General features: G+C 44.8%; 1 protein-coding gene across 1 annotated transcript in view; it reads right to left on the minus strand.

The window, feature by feature from the left end:
* Nucleotides 1–20227, minus strand: part of LOC112219603 (inactive tyrosine-protein kinase PRAG1) — a 43165-nt gene that overhangs the window by 14760 nt on the left and 8178 nt on the right. Inside the window, exons 3-4 of the mRNA XM_024380972.2 lie at nt 18338–20148; nt 5508–5674 (exon numbers count right to left, since the gene is read on the minus strand). Coding sequence (XP_024236740.1) covers nt 5508–5674; nt 18338–20148 — 1978 coding nt within the window. The remainder of the gene's footprint in view (nt 1–5507; nt 5675–18337; nt 20149–20227) is intronic.

Raw genomic sequence — 20227 nt, forward strand, 5'->3', positions numbered from 1 at the left:
GCGGGGTCGAGACCCAGGGTCTCGAGCTTGATGACGAGCTTGGAGGGTACTATGGTGTTGAATGCCGAGCTGTAGTCGATGAACAGCATTCTCACATAGGTATTCCTCTTGTCCAGATGGGTTAGGGCAGTGTGCAGTGTGGTTGAGATTGCATCGTCTGTGGACCTATTTGGGCGGTAAGCAAATTGGAGTGGGTCTAGGGTGTCAGGTAGGGTGGAGGTGATATGGTCCTTGACTAGTCTCTCAAAGCACTTCATGATGACAGAAGTGAGTGCTACGGGGCGGTAGTCGTTTAGCTCAGTTACCTTAGCTTTCTTGGGAACAGGAACAATGGTGGCCCTCTTGAAGCATGTGGGAACAGCAGACTGGTATAGGGATTGATTGAATATGTCCGTAAACACACCGGCAAGCTGGTCTGCGCATGCTCTGAGGGCGCGGCTGGGGATGCCGTCTGGGCCTGCAGCCTTGCGAGGGTTAACACGTTTAAATGTCTTACTCACCTCGGCTGCAGTGAAGGAGAGTCCGCATGTTTTCGTTGCAGGCCGTGTCAGTGGCACTGTATTGTCCTCAAAGCGGGCAAAAATGTTATTTAGTCTGCCTGGGAGCAAGACATCCTGGTCCGTGACTGGGCTGGATTTCTTCTTGTAGTCCGTGATTGACAGTAGACCCTGCCACATGTCTCTTGTGTCTGAGCCGTTGAATTGAGATTCTATTTTGTCTCTGTACTGACGCTTAGCTTGTTTTATAGCCTTGCGGAGGGAATGGCTGCACTGTTTGTATTCGGTCATGTTACCAGTCACGTTGCCCTGATTAAAAGCAGTGGTTCGCGCTTTCAGTTTCACGCGAATGCTGCCATCAATCCACGGTTTCTGGTTAGGGAATGTTTTAATCGTTGCTATGGGAACGACATCTTCAACGCACGTTCTAATGAACTCGCACACCGAATCAGCGTATTCGTCAATATTGCTATCTGACGCAATACGAAACATATCCCAGTCCACGTGATGGAAGCAGTCTTGGGGTGTGGAGTCAGCTTGGTCGGACCAGCGTTGGACAGACCTCAGCGTGGGAGCCTCTTGTTTTAGTTTCTGTCTGTAGGCAGGGATCAACAAAATGGAGTCGTGGTCAGCTTTTCCGAAAGGAGGGCGGGGCAGGGCCTTATATGCGTCGCGGAAGTTAGAGTAACAATGATCCAAGGTTTTTCCACCCCTGGTTGCGCAATCGATATGCTGATCAAATTTAGGGAGTCTTGTTTTCAGATTAGCCTTGTTAAAATCCCCAGCTACAATGAATGCAGCCTCCGGATAAATGGATTCCAGTTTGCAAAGAGTCAAATAAAGTTCGTTCAGAGCCATCGATGTGTCTGCTTGGGGGGGATATATACGGCTGTGATTATAATCGAAGAGAATTCTCTTGGTAGATAATGCGGTCTACATTTGATTGTGAGGAATTCTAAATCAGGTGAACAGAAGGATTTGAGTTCCTGTATGTTTCTTTCATCACACCATGTCTCGTTAGCCATAAGGCATACGCCCCCGCCCCTCTTCTTACCAGAAAGATGTTTGTTTCTGTCGGCGCGATGCGTGGAGAAACCCGCTGGCTGCACCGCCTCCGATAGCGTCTCTCCAGTGAGCCATGTTTCCGTGAAGCAAAGAACGTTACAGTCTCTGATGTCCCTCTAGAATGCTACCCTTGCTCGGATTTCATCAACCTTGTTGTCAAGAGACTGGACATTGGCGAGAAGAATGCTAGGGAGTGGTGCACGATGTGCCCGTCTCCGGAGTCTGACCAGAAGACCGCCTCGTTTCCCTCTTTTTCGGAGTCGTTTTTTTTGGGTCGCTGCATGGGAACCATTCCGTTGTCCCGTTTGAAAGGCAGAACACAGGATACGTGTCGCGAAAAACATATTCTTGGTCGTACTGATGGTGAGTTGACGCTGATCTTATATTCAGTAGTTCTTCTCGACTGTATGTAATGAAACCTAAGATGACCTGGGGTACTAATGTAAGAAATAACATGTAAAAAAAACAAAACACTGCATAGTTTCCTAGGAACGCGAAGCCAGGCGGCCATCTCTGTCTTCTGTCGGCGCCGGAAGAACAAGTCCCTGCTTAAAGCGTGCAGTTAGACTCTGGTGAGGAAAGAAAGGGCTTTACCTGTGTGTGTTTGTGTGTGTGTGTGTGTGCCAAAGAAGGGCACACCTTCAGTGGTATGGCAGTATTTTGGCTACAGGCAAACCGATGTCAACCAAATTGAAGTGTTGTGTAAAAAGTGGCTCAGAGTTGTGGCAACAACAAGAGACAACAAGACAAATGTATTAAATCACTTGAAGAATAACCATCCCCTACTTTACGATGATTGCATGGTGGAAAAAAACATCTGACAGTAGGAAAGCCCCTCAGCCACAACCAGCCGCCGAAACAGGCATTGATTACAGACATAGAAATCACAGAGGCTATCCCCTATCACATAGCTTAAAGAAATGTTCCTATTTACACAGTCAGCAAAGATGGCTTCAAGAAGATGATGAACAAGCCGGACAGGAGATACACATATTTCCCCAAGTCGCCATTCCCAACACTGTATAACAAAATGAAGGGAGAAGTTGAAACGTTGAATGACTGGACCAAACTCCAATGTTTTGGACAGAGGCTGCACCTTGCAATCGGTGACCTATGTGTTCAATGTTTTTGTCTTATCATTTCAATTATAATAACGATTGAGTCTGCTTATACATAATTACACAATCATAAGCTTCCTATTCCATCTGTAGCCTATGGGTACCTGAATAAATAATTAACTTACGTTAATTAAGAACTCAATGGTAAAATAGAAATAAGGAACTCATTATGTTATTCATTAATTAATGAAATGCTTTGCTTAGAGCACATTATTTAGATAATAAAAATGTGTTTTAATACAGTTGAAGTCAGAAGTTTACATACACCTTAGCCAAAACTCAGTTTTCACAATTCCTGACACTTAATCCGAGTAAAAATTCCCTGTTTTAGGTCAATTAGGATTACCAGTTTATTTTTAGAATGTGAAATGTCAGAATAATAGTAGAGAGAATGATTTATTTCAGCTTTTATTTCTTTCATCACATTCCCAGTGGGTCAGAAGTTTACATACACTCAATTCGTATTTGGTAGCATTGCCTTTAAATAGTTTAACTTGGGTCAAATGTTTTGGGTAGCCTTCCACAAGCTTCCCACAATAAGTTGGGTGAATTTGTCCCATTCCTCCTGACAGAGCTGGTGTAACTGAGTCAGGTTTGTAGGCCTCCTTGCTCGCACACGCTTTTTCAGTTCTGCCCACACATTTTCTATGGGATTGAGGTCAGGGCTTTGTGATGGCCACTCCAATAACTTGACTTTGTTGTCCTTACACGGAACCCAAACCGGCTGCGCACGTGCGCTATCGTGCATACATTTACTTTGTCCCCCTACACCAAACGCGATCACGACATGCAGGTTAAAATATCAAAACAAACTCTGAACCAATGACATTACTTTGGGGACAGGTCGAAAAGCATTAAACATGTATGGCAATATAGCTAGTTAGCTTGCACTTGATAGCTAATTTGTCCTATTTAGCTAGCTTGCTGTTGCTAGCTAATTTGTCCTGTGATATAAACATTGAGTTGTTATTTTACCTGAAATGCACAAGGTCCTTTACTCCGACAATTAATCCACACATAAAACGGTCACCCGAATCATTTCTAGTCATCTCTCCTCCTTCCAAGCTTTTTCATCTTTGAACTTATATGGTGATTGCCATCTACACTTTCATAGTATTACCACGACAACCGGCAAAACAGTTTGTCTTTCAATCACCCACGTGGGTATAACCAATGAGGAGATGGCACATGGGTACCTGCTTCTATAAACCAATGAGGAGATGGGAGAGGCAGGACTTGCAGCGCGATCTGTGTCAGAAATTGGAATGACCTCTGTTTTAGCCCTTGGCAACGCAGACTCTTGTAGGCGCGCGCGAGCGAGCAGTGTGGGTGCAATAATTGAATAACATATATTCCTACATTTATTTTGCAAAGCTCGCGCACGCGAAGCGAGCGGTGTTGTCAGGGTATTAGGACATTTTGACACAACTTTGGAAGTATGCTTGGGGTCATTGTCCATTTGGAAGACACATTTACAACCAAGCTTTGACTTCCTGACTGATGTCTTGAGATGTTGCTTCAATATATCCACATAATCTTCCTTCTTCATGATGCCATCTGTTTTGTGAAGTGCACCAGTCCCTCCTGCAGCAAAGCACCCCCACAACATGATGCTGCCACCCCGGTGCTTCACGGTTGGGATGGTGTTCTTCGGCTTGCAAGCCTCCCCCTTTTTCCTCCAAACATAATGATGGTCATTATGGCCAAATAGTTCTATTTTTGTTTCATCAGACCAGAGGAAAATTCTCCAAAAAGTACGATCTTTGACCCCATGTGCAGTTGTAAACCGTAGTCTGGCTTTTTTATGGCGGTTTTGGAGCAGTGGCTTCTTCCTTGACGAGCGGCCTTTCAGGTTATGTCTATAGAGGACTCGTTTTACTGTGGATATACATACTTTTGTACCTGTTTCCTCCAGCATCTTCACAAGTTGTCCTTTGCTGTTGTTCTGGGATTGATTTGCGCTTTCGCACCAAAGTACGTTCAACTCTAGGAGACAGAACGCGTCTTCTTCCTGAGCGGTATGACGGCTGCATTTTTCCATGGTGTTTATACTTGCGTACTATTGTTTGTACAGATGAATGTGGTACCTTCAGGCGTTTGGAAATTGCTCCCAAGGATGAACCAGACTTGTGGAGGTCTACAATTTTTCTTCTGAGGTCTTTGCTGATTTATTTGGATTTTTCCATGATGTCAAGCAAAGAGGCATTGAGTTTGAAGGCAGGCCTTGAAATACATCCACAGGTACACCTCCAATTGACTCAAATTCTGTCAATTAGCCTATCAGAAGCTTCTAAAGCCATGACATCATTTTCTGGAATTTTCCAAGCTGTTTAAAGGCACAGTCAACTTAGTGTATGTAAACTTCTGACCCACTGGAATTGTGATACAGTGAATTATAAGTGAAATAATCTGTCTGTAAACAATTGTTGGAAAAATTACTTGTGTCATGCACAAAGTAGACGTCCTAACTGTCTTGCCAAAACTATAGTTTGTTAACAAGAAATTTGTGGAGTGGTTGAAAAACGAGTTTTAATGACTCCAACCTAAGTGTATGTAAACTTCCGACATCCACTGTATATAGGTGTAATAATTCTATCTATTATCATATGTAGCCTATAACAATGTTGGAAAATATTTGTTTCACTTGGTTTTATATTTAGTTACCACAGTATGTATGTTTAAAAATCGCAACTCATAATCTCAATTGCAATATCTGGCCCCCCAAAAAATCGCACAGCCTTGTGTGTAGCGCTCAATTAATTATTTTTGTTCTGCTCTTGTATCTCTTGTCTCTAGTTTTTGTGTCCCGGCGGGTGGCTGTACTCACCAGAATCAGAGAGGGCTCTGTTGGAACCTCCAGGCAGGCTGTCAATCGAGGCTGAAGGCAGGCTGCTGCTCCCCAGGCCACAGAGACTGTAGGACAGGCTCTCTACGGAGCCCTGCTGGCTACTCCGGTCCAGCTCCACACTGCTCTGACTCATCTTACCAGACACCCTGCAGAGAGAGGAACATAGAGACTGACTGACTGTGTGTGTATGTGTGGGGGGGGATTGTTTAGTGCCTTATCTCCATATCCAGGAAGTTAAATGAATAATAACAAAACAGCTTCCCACCATTAAAAACAAATGAACACTCACTGTTATCATGTCTGATGCTTGCACTGCTTAAAGACAACTAACAAAATGTCTCTATTGCACCTCTCAACAATTACAGACAGTGTTCTCTATTCTTCCAACCAGTTAAAAATAACACAGAATCTTAGTACTCCTGTCTAATTTCAGGAAACTGGTCGAGCGCGTGGTGTTTGTGTGCGTTGTGTTGTGTTGTGTGCTGCTTCCCTGTCAGTTTTGCTTCAGGGAATGAGACGGTTGTTTACGATCTACTTTTGTTTCTCTTTCATCTTATCTAGATATCGCAACCTGTCTGGATGTGAATAAGACAGTATGGCCACTCCATTAGGTAACTTGCCTCAACTCTTCACAAGAACACAGAAAACATCAGTTAGATTATTCTCACTTTCCTGGCTGACTGAGTGTTTGTTGTTGCTGTGTCTCTTTAGATAAAGAATTTTCTAGCACACAATACTTAGAACCAAAACAATGCCAATTCATGAAAGAGAGACAATACAGACTGTGGTTTGCCGAATTGACCGTTCAACAATGCTGTTTTTGAAAATGTTTGCCCCTTTCCACCTCCTAGCCCCATTTAATAATTTACCTGTTCTCCAAATCAACCGACAAAAGCTCTACTCTAAAACGATAGATAGAAAATCAATTTTTGGTTTCCCCTGCCATGATTGCGCCTATCTGATTATATCTGAATGAAAAGGAGCTCCATCCTCCTGGGGTAGTTTTTCTGATCATGGGACGCAATTAGACTGAGTGAAAAAGCCGGCCACTGCTATTCAGTTGCTTCATTATAGCTGGTTAATGGGATAACAGAGCTTAGGACCGGCTCCTTCATCTCAGATTGACTGGCTCTATTGCTCTATCCACTGGGCCTTTTAATTGCAATCACCTCGTAAATCACCACAACAAAATGTGTGTGTGTGTGTGTGAACCCTACTCATTCTTGAGCAGAGCAGGATCCAGTATTATTTTTCACACCAAAGGTTTACAGTGGCTTGCGAAAGTATTCACCCCCCCCTTGGCATTTTTGTTGCCTTACAACCTGGAATTAAAATATTTTTTTTGGGGGGGGGTTTGTATAATTTGATTTACACAACATGCCTACCACTTTGAAGATGCTAAATATTTTTTTATTGTGAAACAAACAAGAATTAAGACAAAAAAAACTGAAAACATGAGCGTACATAACTATTCACCGCCCCAAAGTCAATGCTTTGTACAGCCACCTTTTGCAGCATTTACAGCCGCAAGTCTCTTGGCACATCTTGGCACATCTAGCCACTTGGATTTTTGTCCATTCTTCAAGGCAAAACTGCTCCAGCTCCTTCAAGTTGGATGGGTTCTGCTGGTGTACAGCAATCTTTAAGACATACCACAGATTCTCAATTGGATTGAGGTCTGGGCTTTGACTAGGCCATTCCAAGACATTTAGATGTTTCCCCTTAAACCACTTGAGTGTTGCTTTTGCAGTTGCTTTTGTCCTGCTGGGAAGGTAAACCTCCGTCCCAGTCTCAAATCTCTAGAAGACTGAAACAGGTTTCCCCTCAAGAATTTCCCTGTATTTTGCTCCATCCATCATTCCTTCAATTCTGACCCGTTACCCAGTCCCTGCTGATGAAAAACATCCCCACAGCATGATGCTGCCACCACCATGCTTCACTGTGGGGATGGTGTTCTCGGGGTGATGAAAGGTGTTGAGATTGCGCCATAAATAGGGTTTTTCTTGATGGCCAAAAAGCTAAATTTTAGTCTCATCCCACCAGAGTACTTTCTTCCATAGGTTTGGGGAGTCTCCCACATACCTTTTGGCGAACACCAAACGTGTTTGCTCATTTATTTCTTTAAGCAATTGCTGTTTTCTGGCCACCCTTCCGTAAAGCCCAGCTCCATTTTTTAATAATGGATTTAATGGTGCTCCGTGGGATGTTCAAAGTTTCTGATATTTTTTTAGAACCCAACCCTGATCTGTACTTCACCACAACGTTGTCCCTGACCTGTTTGGGGAGCTCCTTGGTCTTCATGGTGCCGCTTGCTTGGTAGTGCCCCTTGCTTAGTGGTGTTGCAGACTCTGGGGCCTTTCAGAACAGGTGTATGTATACTGAGATCATGTGACACTTAGATTGCACACAGGTGGACTTTATTTAACTAATTATGTGACTTCTGAAGGTAATTGGTTGCACCAGATCTTATTTAGGGGCTTCATAGAAATGGGGGTGAATACATATGCACGCACCACTTTTCCATTTAAAAAATATATATAATTTAAACAAGTTATTTTTTAAATTTCACTTCACCAATTTGGACATTTTTTTTAATGTCCATTACATGAAATCCAAATAAAAATCAATTTAAATTACAGGTTGTAATGCAACGAAATAGGAAAAACACCAAGGAGGATGAATACTTTTGCAAGGCACTGTATGATGATGGAAGACGGTGGAAATGTTGAGGTGGAGGTAAAAAGTCAAGGACAGAGTGTGTGTGTGTATGTGTGAGAGAGTGTGGTGGGGGTGGGGGTGAGTGAGAGGTTGAGGTACTCTCTCTAAGTTTCAAACTCTGAGATCATTTGTATCCTAAATATCAGATTTCCCTCATCAGATTTTCCCCCCAGCTACCATAGGAATGTAATAGTGTTAATTAGTGTCCCGAGTAAATGTAAAGACAACCTCCTCAGTGACAGTCAAGGATACATTACAGGGAAGGACCTTGAGCCTTTAAGAGAAGACATGCATGGACAGCCTCCCATCATTACGGTCTCATGAAAATGTCTTATAACTGGACATTTGTTCTGAATCGTAGGGACACTTAGGATGGGATCCAAACCAACGCAGATAAATGTCCTGTGCACTGCGATAAACTTTCAAAGGCAATTTCCCAGACATTTCCAGTTATCACGTTCCCGGTAAACACTGCTATTGTAGGCTCTAGCATGAAATCACCTCACCTTCATTGCAGTGTACAGGTAATCCATCTGTGTTTGTCTGGATCTCAGTACTTATACCTTCAACTAATATGTAGAAAGTAAACAACAGGGCTAAGAAGCCTTGTGGATCTGTTGACACTCATGATATCATTACATGCATGTGGTATTTTTAAAGAAGCATCAGGGTTGAGGGGAGGGATGAGTTATATGGGGTTGAGGAGCGGGTGAGTTATGAGCGGTCAAGTTATAAGGGGACTACAGATGGCAGTGTTGAAAGATGAGCCTCACTTGCCTGTGGGTGATGTTGTGGTAGATTATGTTCTTCAGTACTGAGTCTAACTCTCTCTTCTCTTTCTCTGTTTCTCTGAGTCACCCAGCCCTCCTTTGAGTTACAAAAGAGAATAGCTACCTAGTAGCGAGGTAACTTTAAAGTAGGCCGCAGCCTCCATCACTTCCCCTGCCTGATGGTCAGTGAACTGTGACTACGTTGTCAGATGATGGTTGGATAAAAAGGTTACCAAAACAATAACAATCTCTGAAACCTTGTTTATCATGGCATGGCTTCCATTAGGTCTTCAAGCATGTGTCTTTCTGATAAATCACCAGTGTCTAAGCGGTTGAGTAATAGTGTACATTGACGCCTACCTGGTGGCCAACCTGCCTATACTGTGCTCCTCCCCTCGCTCTCCGTCCCTCGCTAGCTCGCAATGAAAGATGTGTGTTTGTGTTCTTGGAAGTACGGCAACTAATCAGTCTCCTCCGTGATCTTGACACTCAGAAATGGGAGTTGACACCGGGTATTATTTTGGAGTCGACTCTCCACCACTACATCATCGTTGTTAATAGTTGGAAACATGGCAGAGAAAGGCAAGCGAGAGCAGCAAAGTCCTGTATGGTAATACTCTGAGAAGTTAAATGAGAAGGAAATGCAAACTTTGCAAGGTGGAATTGAGGTACAGTAATGGTAGTACAGGTGCAATGCAAGGATCATACCCTTTCTTTCAATTTTTGCCTAAAATGACATACCCAAATCTAACTGCCTGTAGCTCAGGACCTGAAGCAAGGATATGCATATTCTTGATACTATTTGAAAGGAAACACTTTGATGTTTGTGGAAATGTGAAACTAATGTAGGAGAATATAACACATTAGATCGGGTAAAAGACAATACAAAGAAAAATGTTTTTTATTTGTATTTGTTTTCATCACCTTTGAAATGCAAGAGAAAGGCCAATATATGACTTAGGAATCTAGGCGCAATTTCATTTTTGGCCATTAGATGGCAGCACTGTATGTACAAAGCTTTAGACTGAGCCAATGAACCATTGCATTACTGTTCAATATGTTGTATCAAGACTGTCCAAATGTTTAACCATGTGAAAGGTACCGTGAAACCCAAACGTTTTGCCATTTAAACGTTAAGATGTTTTTTTCATTTATCATCCCTAACTTGAAACTCTAAAACTAGATAGAAAGTATGTATAAATAATAATAGACCTATATATTTAAAATAAGTGCCCTCTTCCTGGCCCGCAAATTGATTTTGAGGAACAAATCGGTGAAACAAAATCTCTGCGGCCCTTTGTTGAATTTTGAAATCCAGATGTGGCCCTCCTCACAAAAAGTTTGCCCACCCCTGATCTAAACTATTATGTACTACATCTGTACTATTACTATACAGTAACATATCTAAAAGTTATTTCTGTTCCAGCCCAGTCATTATGAATATTTCCATTTGAAAAATGGTGGAATAGGGAATCGAGGAGGACAGTTCTGGTTGAAATAGATTACTGCGAACACGATTTCTCTTCACAGAGCCAGAGGGTGACCTTGGCAAGTAGCCTATTTAGCGATCGATACAGAGTGTTAGAGGATGATATGAGGACCATTGATGGGAGTCATGTGCTGCTATGAATAGCAATAGAGAAGCCCACTCTTATGATAATTCATCATAACATTATTATAGAGTACATTATATGTACATATAGGGTCCCTGAATGCATTCATGCGGGTCTTACTCAGAAAATACCATCCAGATCTATAACTGGCTCATTGCTGTTGGACAATATAGAGAAAACTGAGTGAATGTTATGATATGAAGTCAAGTGACAGCATCATCATTTTGTATGCTACCCTATCACCATGGCTGGCTGTGAAAATAGCATTCCTGTAGCCTTCTTCCAGCAACAGCACTGCAGCATCCGCAAGCTAGCCTGTTAATTAAACATGGTGTTAGGCTAGCAAGGTTATAAATACAACATTAACACAGCCTGATGAGGACTACCTGCTGTGAAGAGGCCACACACATACATCACACACCACACACACACACAAGAGTAGCTGTAGCTGCTGTGATTGTAACTGGGAATGGGGATCCAAATAAACGAATAAGACACACAGGCAACACAACAGTTTGTATCAGTTCCAAGACAAAATGATCCCATCTATAATAAAGGACAGCAGCCAGTGACACACTGTGACACATACTTATAGCACTACAGACATAGAATGACTAGATTCTGTTTCAATGGCTGAACCGTTCATTTCCTTTTTAAGCATTTAGCAGACACTTCCTATCTAGAGCGACTCACTTGAAGTAAGTGTGGAAGAGTTCACACAACTCCAGGACCATTCAGTGATTCACCAGTAACGTTGGTGTGTTGTAATGCTGTTGCAATGCTAATTTTCTTGCCTTGCAAATGCAGGTTAGTTATTATTTTGAGAAGAATAGTGACCATTGTTTCAGCAACAAGGTCATATGAAATGCAGGCCAGTCATAAACCACTGCCTTGCTGCCAGGGATATTAATGTATAGCCACAGGGCCCTCCCTCCCTCCCTCTTTGGGAAGTATATTAATGTATAGCCACAGGGCTCTCCCTCCCTCCCTCCCTCCCCTCCCTCCCTCCCTCCCTCCCTCCCTCCCTCCCTCCCTCCCTCCCTCCCTCCCTCCCTCCCTCCCTCCCTCCCTCCCTCCCTCCCTCTTCTCCCTCCCTCCCTCCCTCCCTCCCTCCCTCCCTCCCTCCCTCCCTCCCTCCCTCCCTCCCTCCCTCCCCCCTCCCTCCTTCCTTCCCTCCCTCCCTCCCTCCCTCCCTCCCTCCCTTCTTCCCTCCCTCCCTCCCTCCCTCCCTCCCTCCCTCCCTCCCTCCCTCCCTATCTCCTCTCTCTATGGGCAGCAGTCACTGTACCCATAACATGTGCAGAGCAGAACTACAAGCAGCAACAGCAGCAGCAGCAATGGGACGTGTGGTGTGGTGCAGCAACAGCAGCAGCAGCAATGGGACGTGTGGTGTGGTGCAGCAACAGCAGCAGCAGCAATGGGACGTGTGGTGTGGTGCAGCTACAGCAGCAGCAGCAATGGGACGTGTGGTGTGGTGCAGCAACAGCAGCAGCAGCAATGGGACGTGTGGTGTGGTGCAGCAACAGCAGCAGCAGCAATGGGACGTGTGGTGTGGTGCAGCAACGCTTCGTTTCACAGTGCTCCGTCTGCCACCGCTGAGAGCTACGCCTTAGAGAGCTTTATGTTTTATGAGTCCTCAAGGTCTCTGTCAGTCATGCTCCCAGGATGGATATAACCCATTTAACGTTCAGATATATCCTACATCCGTCTGTCGCCAACCGTCTTTTATGGAAGATGCGTTTCACCCCATCACCTCCTATCCAGATGACTGGGGCTGCATGCCAAATGGCACCGCATTCCCTTCATAGTGCACTCATTTTGACGAGAGCCCTAGTCTCTGGTCATAAGTAGTGCATTATAAAGGGAATAGGGTGCCATTTAGGACGCAGCCTGTAACCTCCATCCACATCCCAACCCTGGAGAAATACACCTGGAAGGCATGACATGGGGAGGTTTATGTAATCAGATAGATACGGGCATCTCCTATCTGGGCAGCAGGCAATGGATTCACACACAGGGCTGGTTTCAGCTCTCAGCTCTGACAAGCAGTGCCAACCTATCGGGGACACCTGACAAGAGATCGCCTCTGACCTCTAACGATCTCGATCCTACTGCAATATTATTGTTTCAGTCCATAAGTTGTATGGTTTTGGTCTGACGAAAAATAACCTTAATTTGCAGTACTTCCAAAAACACAATACAGAATCTGAATTTGACCAAGATTAGAACCATCTTATTCAACATAGGGCAACAAAGAAAGTTCACTAAATCATACCTACAAGACCATATTGTTTTTGTTCAACAGAGTTTGGCTAAAGGTATGTTTTCAGAAAAGTCTCATACAGTACCTGAAGTATCAGCAAAGGTCCAGGCAGGATGGCCAGACACATTATGATTCCAGGTCCTTACTCTCGTTCAAAAAAAACACAAACTATGAAGTATTGCAACACTCCCTCAACAAGAGTCATGTGTGTATTTAAAGTCTCTCTCCACAGAAAAAGCAATGGCACCTTTTAAACGCCAAATAAAAACACCCGTCTCACAACCTCCACAAACCACACAAACACACTTCTTCACTGCAGCGTTTCCCCTGTACTCTTTCAAACCCAGCAACTATGCTATCTAGTCTATTCTCTGCCATCCGAAAGGATAAAGCTAATCTCGGGGTGAGGGGGGGGTTGTCGGATCTTGGCTGGGGGTGGCACCTCATGCCATGGACAGTTTGGGAGTTGCCCCAGGCAACAATCTGCTCTTCCACTACTTTAGGCAACCCCTCCAGGTGTCCTGCCCTGACCTAACTGACACACCCACATCCCATAATACACACACAGGACTGATGGGGGTAAGATGGTAGGCCACACACAAATCAAATTTTATTTGTCACGTACACATGGTTAGCAGATGTTAATGCGAGGGTAGCGAAATGCTTGTGCTTCTAGTTCCGACAATGCAGTAATAACCAACAAGTAATCTAGCTAACAATTCCAAAACTACTACCTTATAGACACAAGTGTCAGGGGATAAAGAATATGTACATAAAGATATATGAGTGAGTGATGGTGCAGAGCGGCATAGGCAAGATACAGTAGATGGTATTGAGTGCAGTATATACATATGAGATGTACAACGGTTTGGACCAACTGTCACCAGGGTTGTTCCACCTCAAAAAGCACAATGAAGAGCATTTCAACATCCACCATCATGGCATTGTTTTAAAAAAAAAATTCAATGACCCTGTAAGCAGTCTATTGACAAGGTGTGACAGTAACCCATGCTTTGTTTTTGTTGGTACCATTGACTTGCATTGGATTTGTGCCACAAATGCTAAAACGTTAGCATTTGAAACAGTGGCCTTGTAAACTAAACCAAAGCATGGATTGCTGTCATACCTTGTCCACAGACACTTACAGGGTAAGGAGACTAATATAACTTTGTAATTTGGGTGAAATATCCCTTATCGTTGAGGGGGTGTTTTTTTTTTTTGTAAATCACCTAATAACAGGAACAGCACCATCGAGTGGTCAGAACCTGGTAATATCAGGATGTAGGATGGGACATAAAACCTAACAACTTCAATGACCAATTTCTCTGAACAGAGGGAAAAAAACATCACCAAATCCACTGAGAATACATGACCTAGGATGAAGATAAATGCTCAGAGCTGCAGCTCCACACTACCAGACACAGAGAACTGATACTCTATACTCGTTGTTGGGATTAGTGTGGCGGGTCCGTGGGTGACTTTACACCATTTCTTTGGATTCCTCATGTCTTACTCATTGTTAGTTTGGTCCAAATTGGATGTAAGATACAATATTTACTGAATATTATGTGAACCCTAGAAATTAAAATGGCCAATTTGGGTGTAATCAATTAGCTTAATTTTCTCAAAGATCAAATTGCAACAAAAATCACGTTTCAGGAATGCTAATCTTTTATGTTTCCATCTACAGAAACGATTGCGGAGCAATATGAGATGGTGGGTATCAAGGCTTGCGGAAATCACATGGAATGACCCACTAAGGATGAAAGGACTGCATCAAAAGTATCACCTCACACAAGGACCTCCCAGTGAGGACGTTTGTTTGGTTCCTCACAGTGATCAAAGAACTGATGATGATGATTCCCGTCGTCAGAAGGACAGACTTCTCAACCATCTGGTTCTTTAATGATTCATCACACAAAAATGCTGCCTCATCAGGGTTTGGTTGGTTTGCCTGTTTTCCTCCTTCTCAGCCTTGTGGAAGCACCACTGCATCACTGGATGTGTCTCAAATGGCACCCTATTCCCTATGGGCTCTGGTCAAAAGTGTAGGGAATAAAGGGCCATTTGGGACACACAAACTGTCTGTCTTCCACTTTCCTGTGTTTACACTCTTCTCAAAGGCTTTCCAAGACACGTTGTCTCTGTGGGATTAAAGTCTGATGTTTCCGGAGTTATATTGGGTGAACTGTGAGCTGTGAAGTTGAATCTGTTGTCATCTGGCTGTTTCTTAGCAGAAGACAGAGAGGGGAGATCTTGTGAAGCTGACAGAGGGAAAGTTGACTGTAAAGTCTATGTGAGGGTTAACGTGACTCTGAGGCATGTTGTTTAAACACGGGAAGAACCGGCGTGGCAGTTCATGCCTAGTCCTACTGTGCGCTATAACAGTTAAGCTCCTGGAAAACAAATACGAAACGAAACACCCAAAAGCATAACGGTTGCTAGGGCAAGGCATGTTCCCGCATGTGTCTCTAGAAAGTGCATTTGTATCAGTAGCAGCATGCTAGCAATGTCATAATATAATGGGACAGATGCATCAGCTTACTAGTATTACAACAAAAATAAGGGTCTGGGAAATGCAATCAGCAACAGGGGTTCTAGAGTTCCCTACAGCCAGCCAAAACAAAAGCCGCTACTTTGACTCATTTGTTTCATATTGAAAAGTTTCAAATGTCAAACTTTAAGTTGCCAAATCATTAAGAGGTAGAACAGTGTCTGGGATCATCCTGATACCTCAATGACCTTGCTGCCCAATAACGTAGCCTAATGCTGTATGGGTTTGACACCCTTTTAACACACGTTAATATGAATCCACAATGAACACTGCTACAGCTTCCCTGCAGTTTAAAACCTAGAAATTAGATGTCGAAATAGTCACCTACACAGAAAACCAGGAGAGAATCAGCACATTCTTGTTGACCAAACACCGAAAGCTGCTCTGTTCTGAACTCTGCAAGGACTTGAGGAATTTGCAGTTGTATTCTAAACCTACAGCATGCCCGACAAAAGCAAGGTTTATTTTAAAATGACCACTTGACGTCAACATGGCGGCAAACTATGTCTCCTTCTGCTTTGGGTATATGAGTCAGAAACCTCAGCGTGTATTAATAATCTGAGGTCTAAATAGTAGATGGGGAAATGTCACTAGAGTTTAACAGCTAGGTTATTTTATATCGCCATGTGACTATATTTGTTTCATAGGCAGGTCACAACTAGCTATTACCGATAATAGAAACATTGATTCGTTTCTAGAACATTTGAATTAGAGCTTAGTTAAATGATTTGTTTCATGAACATTTGAATTAGAGCTTAGTTAAACGCATATTCACATCTTAGACAGATGCACAATAACATATCACCATCTTAGTTAGTTGACAATGTTTTCTTTGTGTGTGCCTCTGTCAGTGTCATTGAGACAAGTGCACAAGGACCCCCCAGTCCCATCTATTGTGTGGTGGCCAAAACAAATGTAGAATATGACAGGGAACATTTTTACTGCCCATTTTGTTCTTGACTTTTAGAACAAAAAGTTGCAGTTACAGGACTCAACTTGCACGCAGTTTTAGTTTGCAGTTGCAGGTTGCAAGTGACATCATCTCAAACAACTTTGCTGTTACATGAAGCGACTCCAACGCGGTTCAAATAGCATGCAACAGCCAAATGAAATTGAAGTTGCTTCTGTCATATTGTTTGAGAATTCTAAACTCACCCCATGCCATCTGCTGCATTAGGCCTTGTACATTGTGACAATGGGGCAGCAATGAAAATGAATGGGCCTTTAGCTTTTGTGATAGCATCAACATCCGGGAACGCTGGCGAAACAGACCAAGCAGACCAGGCTGGGGTTTGAGAAGTCAATGAGAAGTGAAAGATTCGTCCTTAGTTGTACATTTTCTTGTAATCTAAGCACAACCTAGATTTGAGCCAATGTCTTAAGTAATTGAACATGTTGTTACTCCAACCTGGTGAAAGTGACAAGCTGACCCGTTTTAATTTGTGTGAAAAACTCCTTCATATGGAAGGAGTGTCTTTTTGATTTTGACGGGCCTGCGCGTAATGCAGTTCGGCGCCAGGCGACTGTGAGACCCGGTTTATGTATTTCTACGCATGAGCTTAACTAACTAACGTTGTCATGTCATCGCCTACAAGTGTGATCAGGGATTTCTATTGGAGAAGCAGTTTCTGCCTATCTTCATAATGTACTGTCTGTGTTGTTGACATGACAACTGGGCCGGCGTTCCAAACCTTCGAATGTGACAAAAGCATAAGTTCTCATTGGCTGTTTCTTACGACTAGTTGCATGAAGTTGAAAAGCTTCAACTGGATGTAACAACCTTGCAGATGAGATGCTAATTAGATGCAAGGGTTGTTTCACTGAGCACTCAAGAAGCAACTCAGTTGCAAGCAACTAAAGTTGTGTTCCGAGTTGCGTTGTGCAACCCCAGCCTTAGACTACTACAAATGGAACAAGGAATGCATTGAGACTGGTTCCCGGAACAGTCTGAATGATCCTACGGGTTCTAGAATGAGAATGGAGGCTGATACCGGCTGAATAATCTCACAATGAAAGGCGAGATCACAGTAGGCACGGTCGCCTCGCTCGCCTTGCATCACTGCACAAGACGAGGGAGCGACATTTAACCATCACACGCAGAGAGAGAACCAACCACATGGCTGCTACAACAGACCTCTCTAGTCAGCTGATTAGGTACACCAAAGGGGTGGGGGGGGGTGAAACTATTCATCTGCTGTGTTCCCAAAATAGTCTGACAAGTGAATAGTTAATTATCAAACAGCAAAAACCTTTTAGAGTACAAGGGACATTTAAAATGTCTACACTACATAAAGCAAGTGTTAATGCCCTTGCGTTGCTTAATTTATGTACTGCCTAGTGATGAATGAGTTCCATTACTGTAAAGACTCGAACTCGATTCTATGGTCTGTCTGGCATGCTGTACTATACTATGCCTGAACCAGAGCAGTGCATTGGGTAAGTGAGGAGCCTTTAAAAGCTATAAAGAAAATGACAGAGTGGAAATCAAACAACCACCTAACTGAACTGGTACCTTAAGAATCACGTTTGCCTAAAATGTTGTCTCATCAACATGAAGCAAGCCATCTAATTCCAACTCGAATGACTGAAACACAGAACTCAATGACAACACTGTATATTCAACTAGTAAGCTGCAAAGACCAGCCATGGCCTTTGCTCTTTCAGACTCGCCATCGTGCATTCTACACTCTCAGGAACACCATCCGTGGCACAATGCTCAGTGTGAGGGAAATAATCCAGGTCCGTACAGTACGGAAGAGTGACTCAACGACAAAGATGCGTAAAGATACTTCACCACAGTACAATGACTGCTCTTCATTCTACCCTCTCAGGAATGCCATCCACAGGCCATACAGTGTGTAAAAACAAACGGCCTAGGCCCAGTTTCTTACCTGTGGTGTTTCTTAGGCGGAGGGGGTGGAGGAGTGGGGCCCTGGCTTGAACTCTTCCCGTCTGCTGAGAGCTGCACCGGGCTGGAGACGGACGACGGAGTCAACGGCTGCGTTTTGGCCAACATGCCCCTGCTATGTTTGCCCTCCTCCACGCTGCCGCCGCTGCAGCCTGCCTGCTTCCGTTTCTGACTGGCACCATTGTTGGCCACGGTGCCTGGCAGGGTCTGGGTGCTGCCCTGCAACCCCCCAGCGGGTCTCCAATCCCTGGCCTCCCTCCAGACAGCCGCCCCATTGATGAGCCCCATCACCCTGTTCCGAGAGGAACTCTCCTTGGCATGGCCCTCCTCCCCCTCCTCCTCCTCCTCGATCCGGCCCTCCCAGGTCCAGGCGGTGGTGTGGAGCTTGTGCCTCCGGACCTCCGATGAGGCTGAGTTGTGGGGCTCCACCTGGGGCTTCACCTGCACCTGGACGTCGCTCTCCCTGGGGGATAGAGACAGAGCCTGGATTCCCTGGATGCTGAGCTCAGGGAGAGGGACTGGGGAGAGACTAGAGGTCCCGAGGAGTGGTTTGGGGGAACGGTTGTTCCTCTTGGGGGGGATAGGGGGGCTGTTCTGGGGCTTGGGCTGGAGGGAGGCAGGGGAGGCTGGGGATGGTGTGGAGGATGTCTCTGTGACAGAGGAGCTAGAGGGCCACTTGAAGGCTGGACTCCCAGGGTTGCTGAGGGCCGTGGGGCTGAAATGTGACCACTGGGTGCTGACAGCTGAGTCCGGGCTGCTCAGGTAGAAGGTCCGGTTGTTCTCCTCAGTATGGGCGGCCATGACAGTTATCTTTGCCCTATGGTTCTGACCCTCTCCTGTGAGCTCCAGCTCTGAGCATTGCTTTTGGGCCTGGGGGGGGTTGGGCTTCCCGTTCCCCCCAGCGCTCTGAGGCCTCCTCTTCCTCTTGGTGCTCTCAGCATAGATGGGCTCTGAAGACATTGTCTGTCCCTCTGAGGGAGGGCTGGCTGAGGAGGCTGAGAGGTTCTGAGGAGTGGGACTATCTGGCCCCAGCAGTCTGAAGCCATCGGGTCCCGTGAGGGAGTCTGTGCTGCTGCGATAGGAGCAGGAGTCTGACAGAGACAGGCTGGAGACAGGCTCAGAGAGAAAGGAGTTGGTTCTGCCACCTCCACAGGGTTGAAAGTTGGGCACTAGTAGGCCCGGAGAGGCCCCTGAACCCATGGCGGTTAAGGCTGGGACGAAATAAGTGCTGGACGAGTCTGTGGTACCAGACGTGAGCCCGTTACTTGGGGCGGCTGTGGCGGTGATCAGACCGTTACCAATGCCGTTACAGGCTGTCGTGGTTGCCGTGGCGATGATGTTGATAGCAATACCCAAAGGTGCTTGTACATCCTGGACGACCTGGACTTTGGAAGACGCCCTAGTGTCGACACCATTCCCATTGTAAGTGCTCTTGGTGGTTTTGGTAGTCTTGGTGATTTGTTGCCTGTAGGAGAATTCCCCGTTGCTATTCCCATTCTCCTTCAGATTGTGGGCACTATGAGGCCCCCGGCCGTGGCCATCCTCCTGGGTCACAAAGATACTGCTGATGATCATACTAGAGTCCTTCTGCAGGGCAGACGGGGACAGAGGGGACAGGGGGCTTAGAGGTCCAGGGGAGAAGCGGCTGCACGGGTAGTCCATCTTCCCAGGGGTTGTAGTACTGTGCAGTACTGCTTCCCTCAGGGCCTTGTTACAGCCGTTACTGTCTATGTAGATAGGGGACAGGTCCAACATCTTAAGACCCAGTCTGTCCCCTGGACTCTTCTGATTTTCCTGGTGACACATGGAGGGGAAACACATGGTTATAGAAAACATACAGTAATTTATTGAATCACTTTAATTAAGTGACTCT

Source organism: Oncorhynchus tshawytscha, linkage group LG20, assembly GCF_018296145.1.
Source record: "Oncorhynchus tshawytscha isolate Ot180627B linkage group LG20, Otsh_v2.0, whole genome shotgun sequence".
Lineage (NCBI taxonomy): Eukaryota > Metazoa > Chordata > Actinopteri > Salmoniformes > Salmonidae > Oncorhynchus > Oncorhynchus tshawytscha.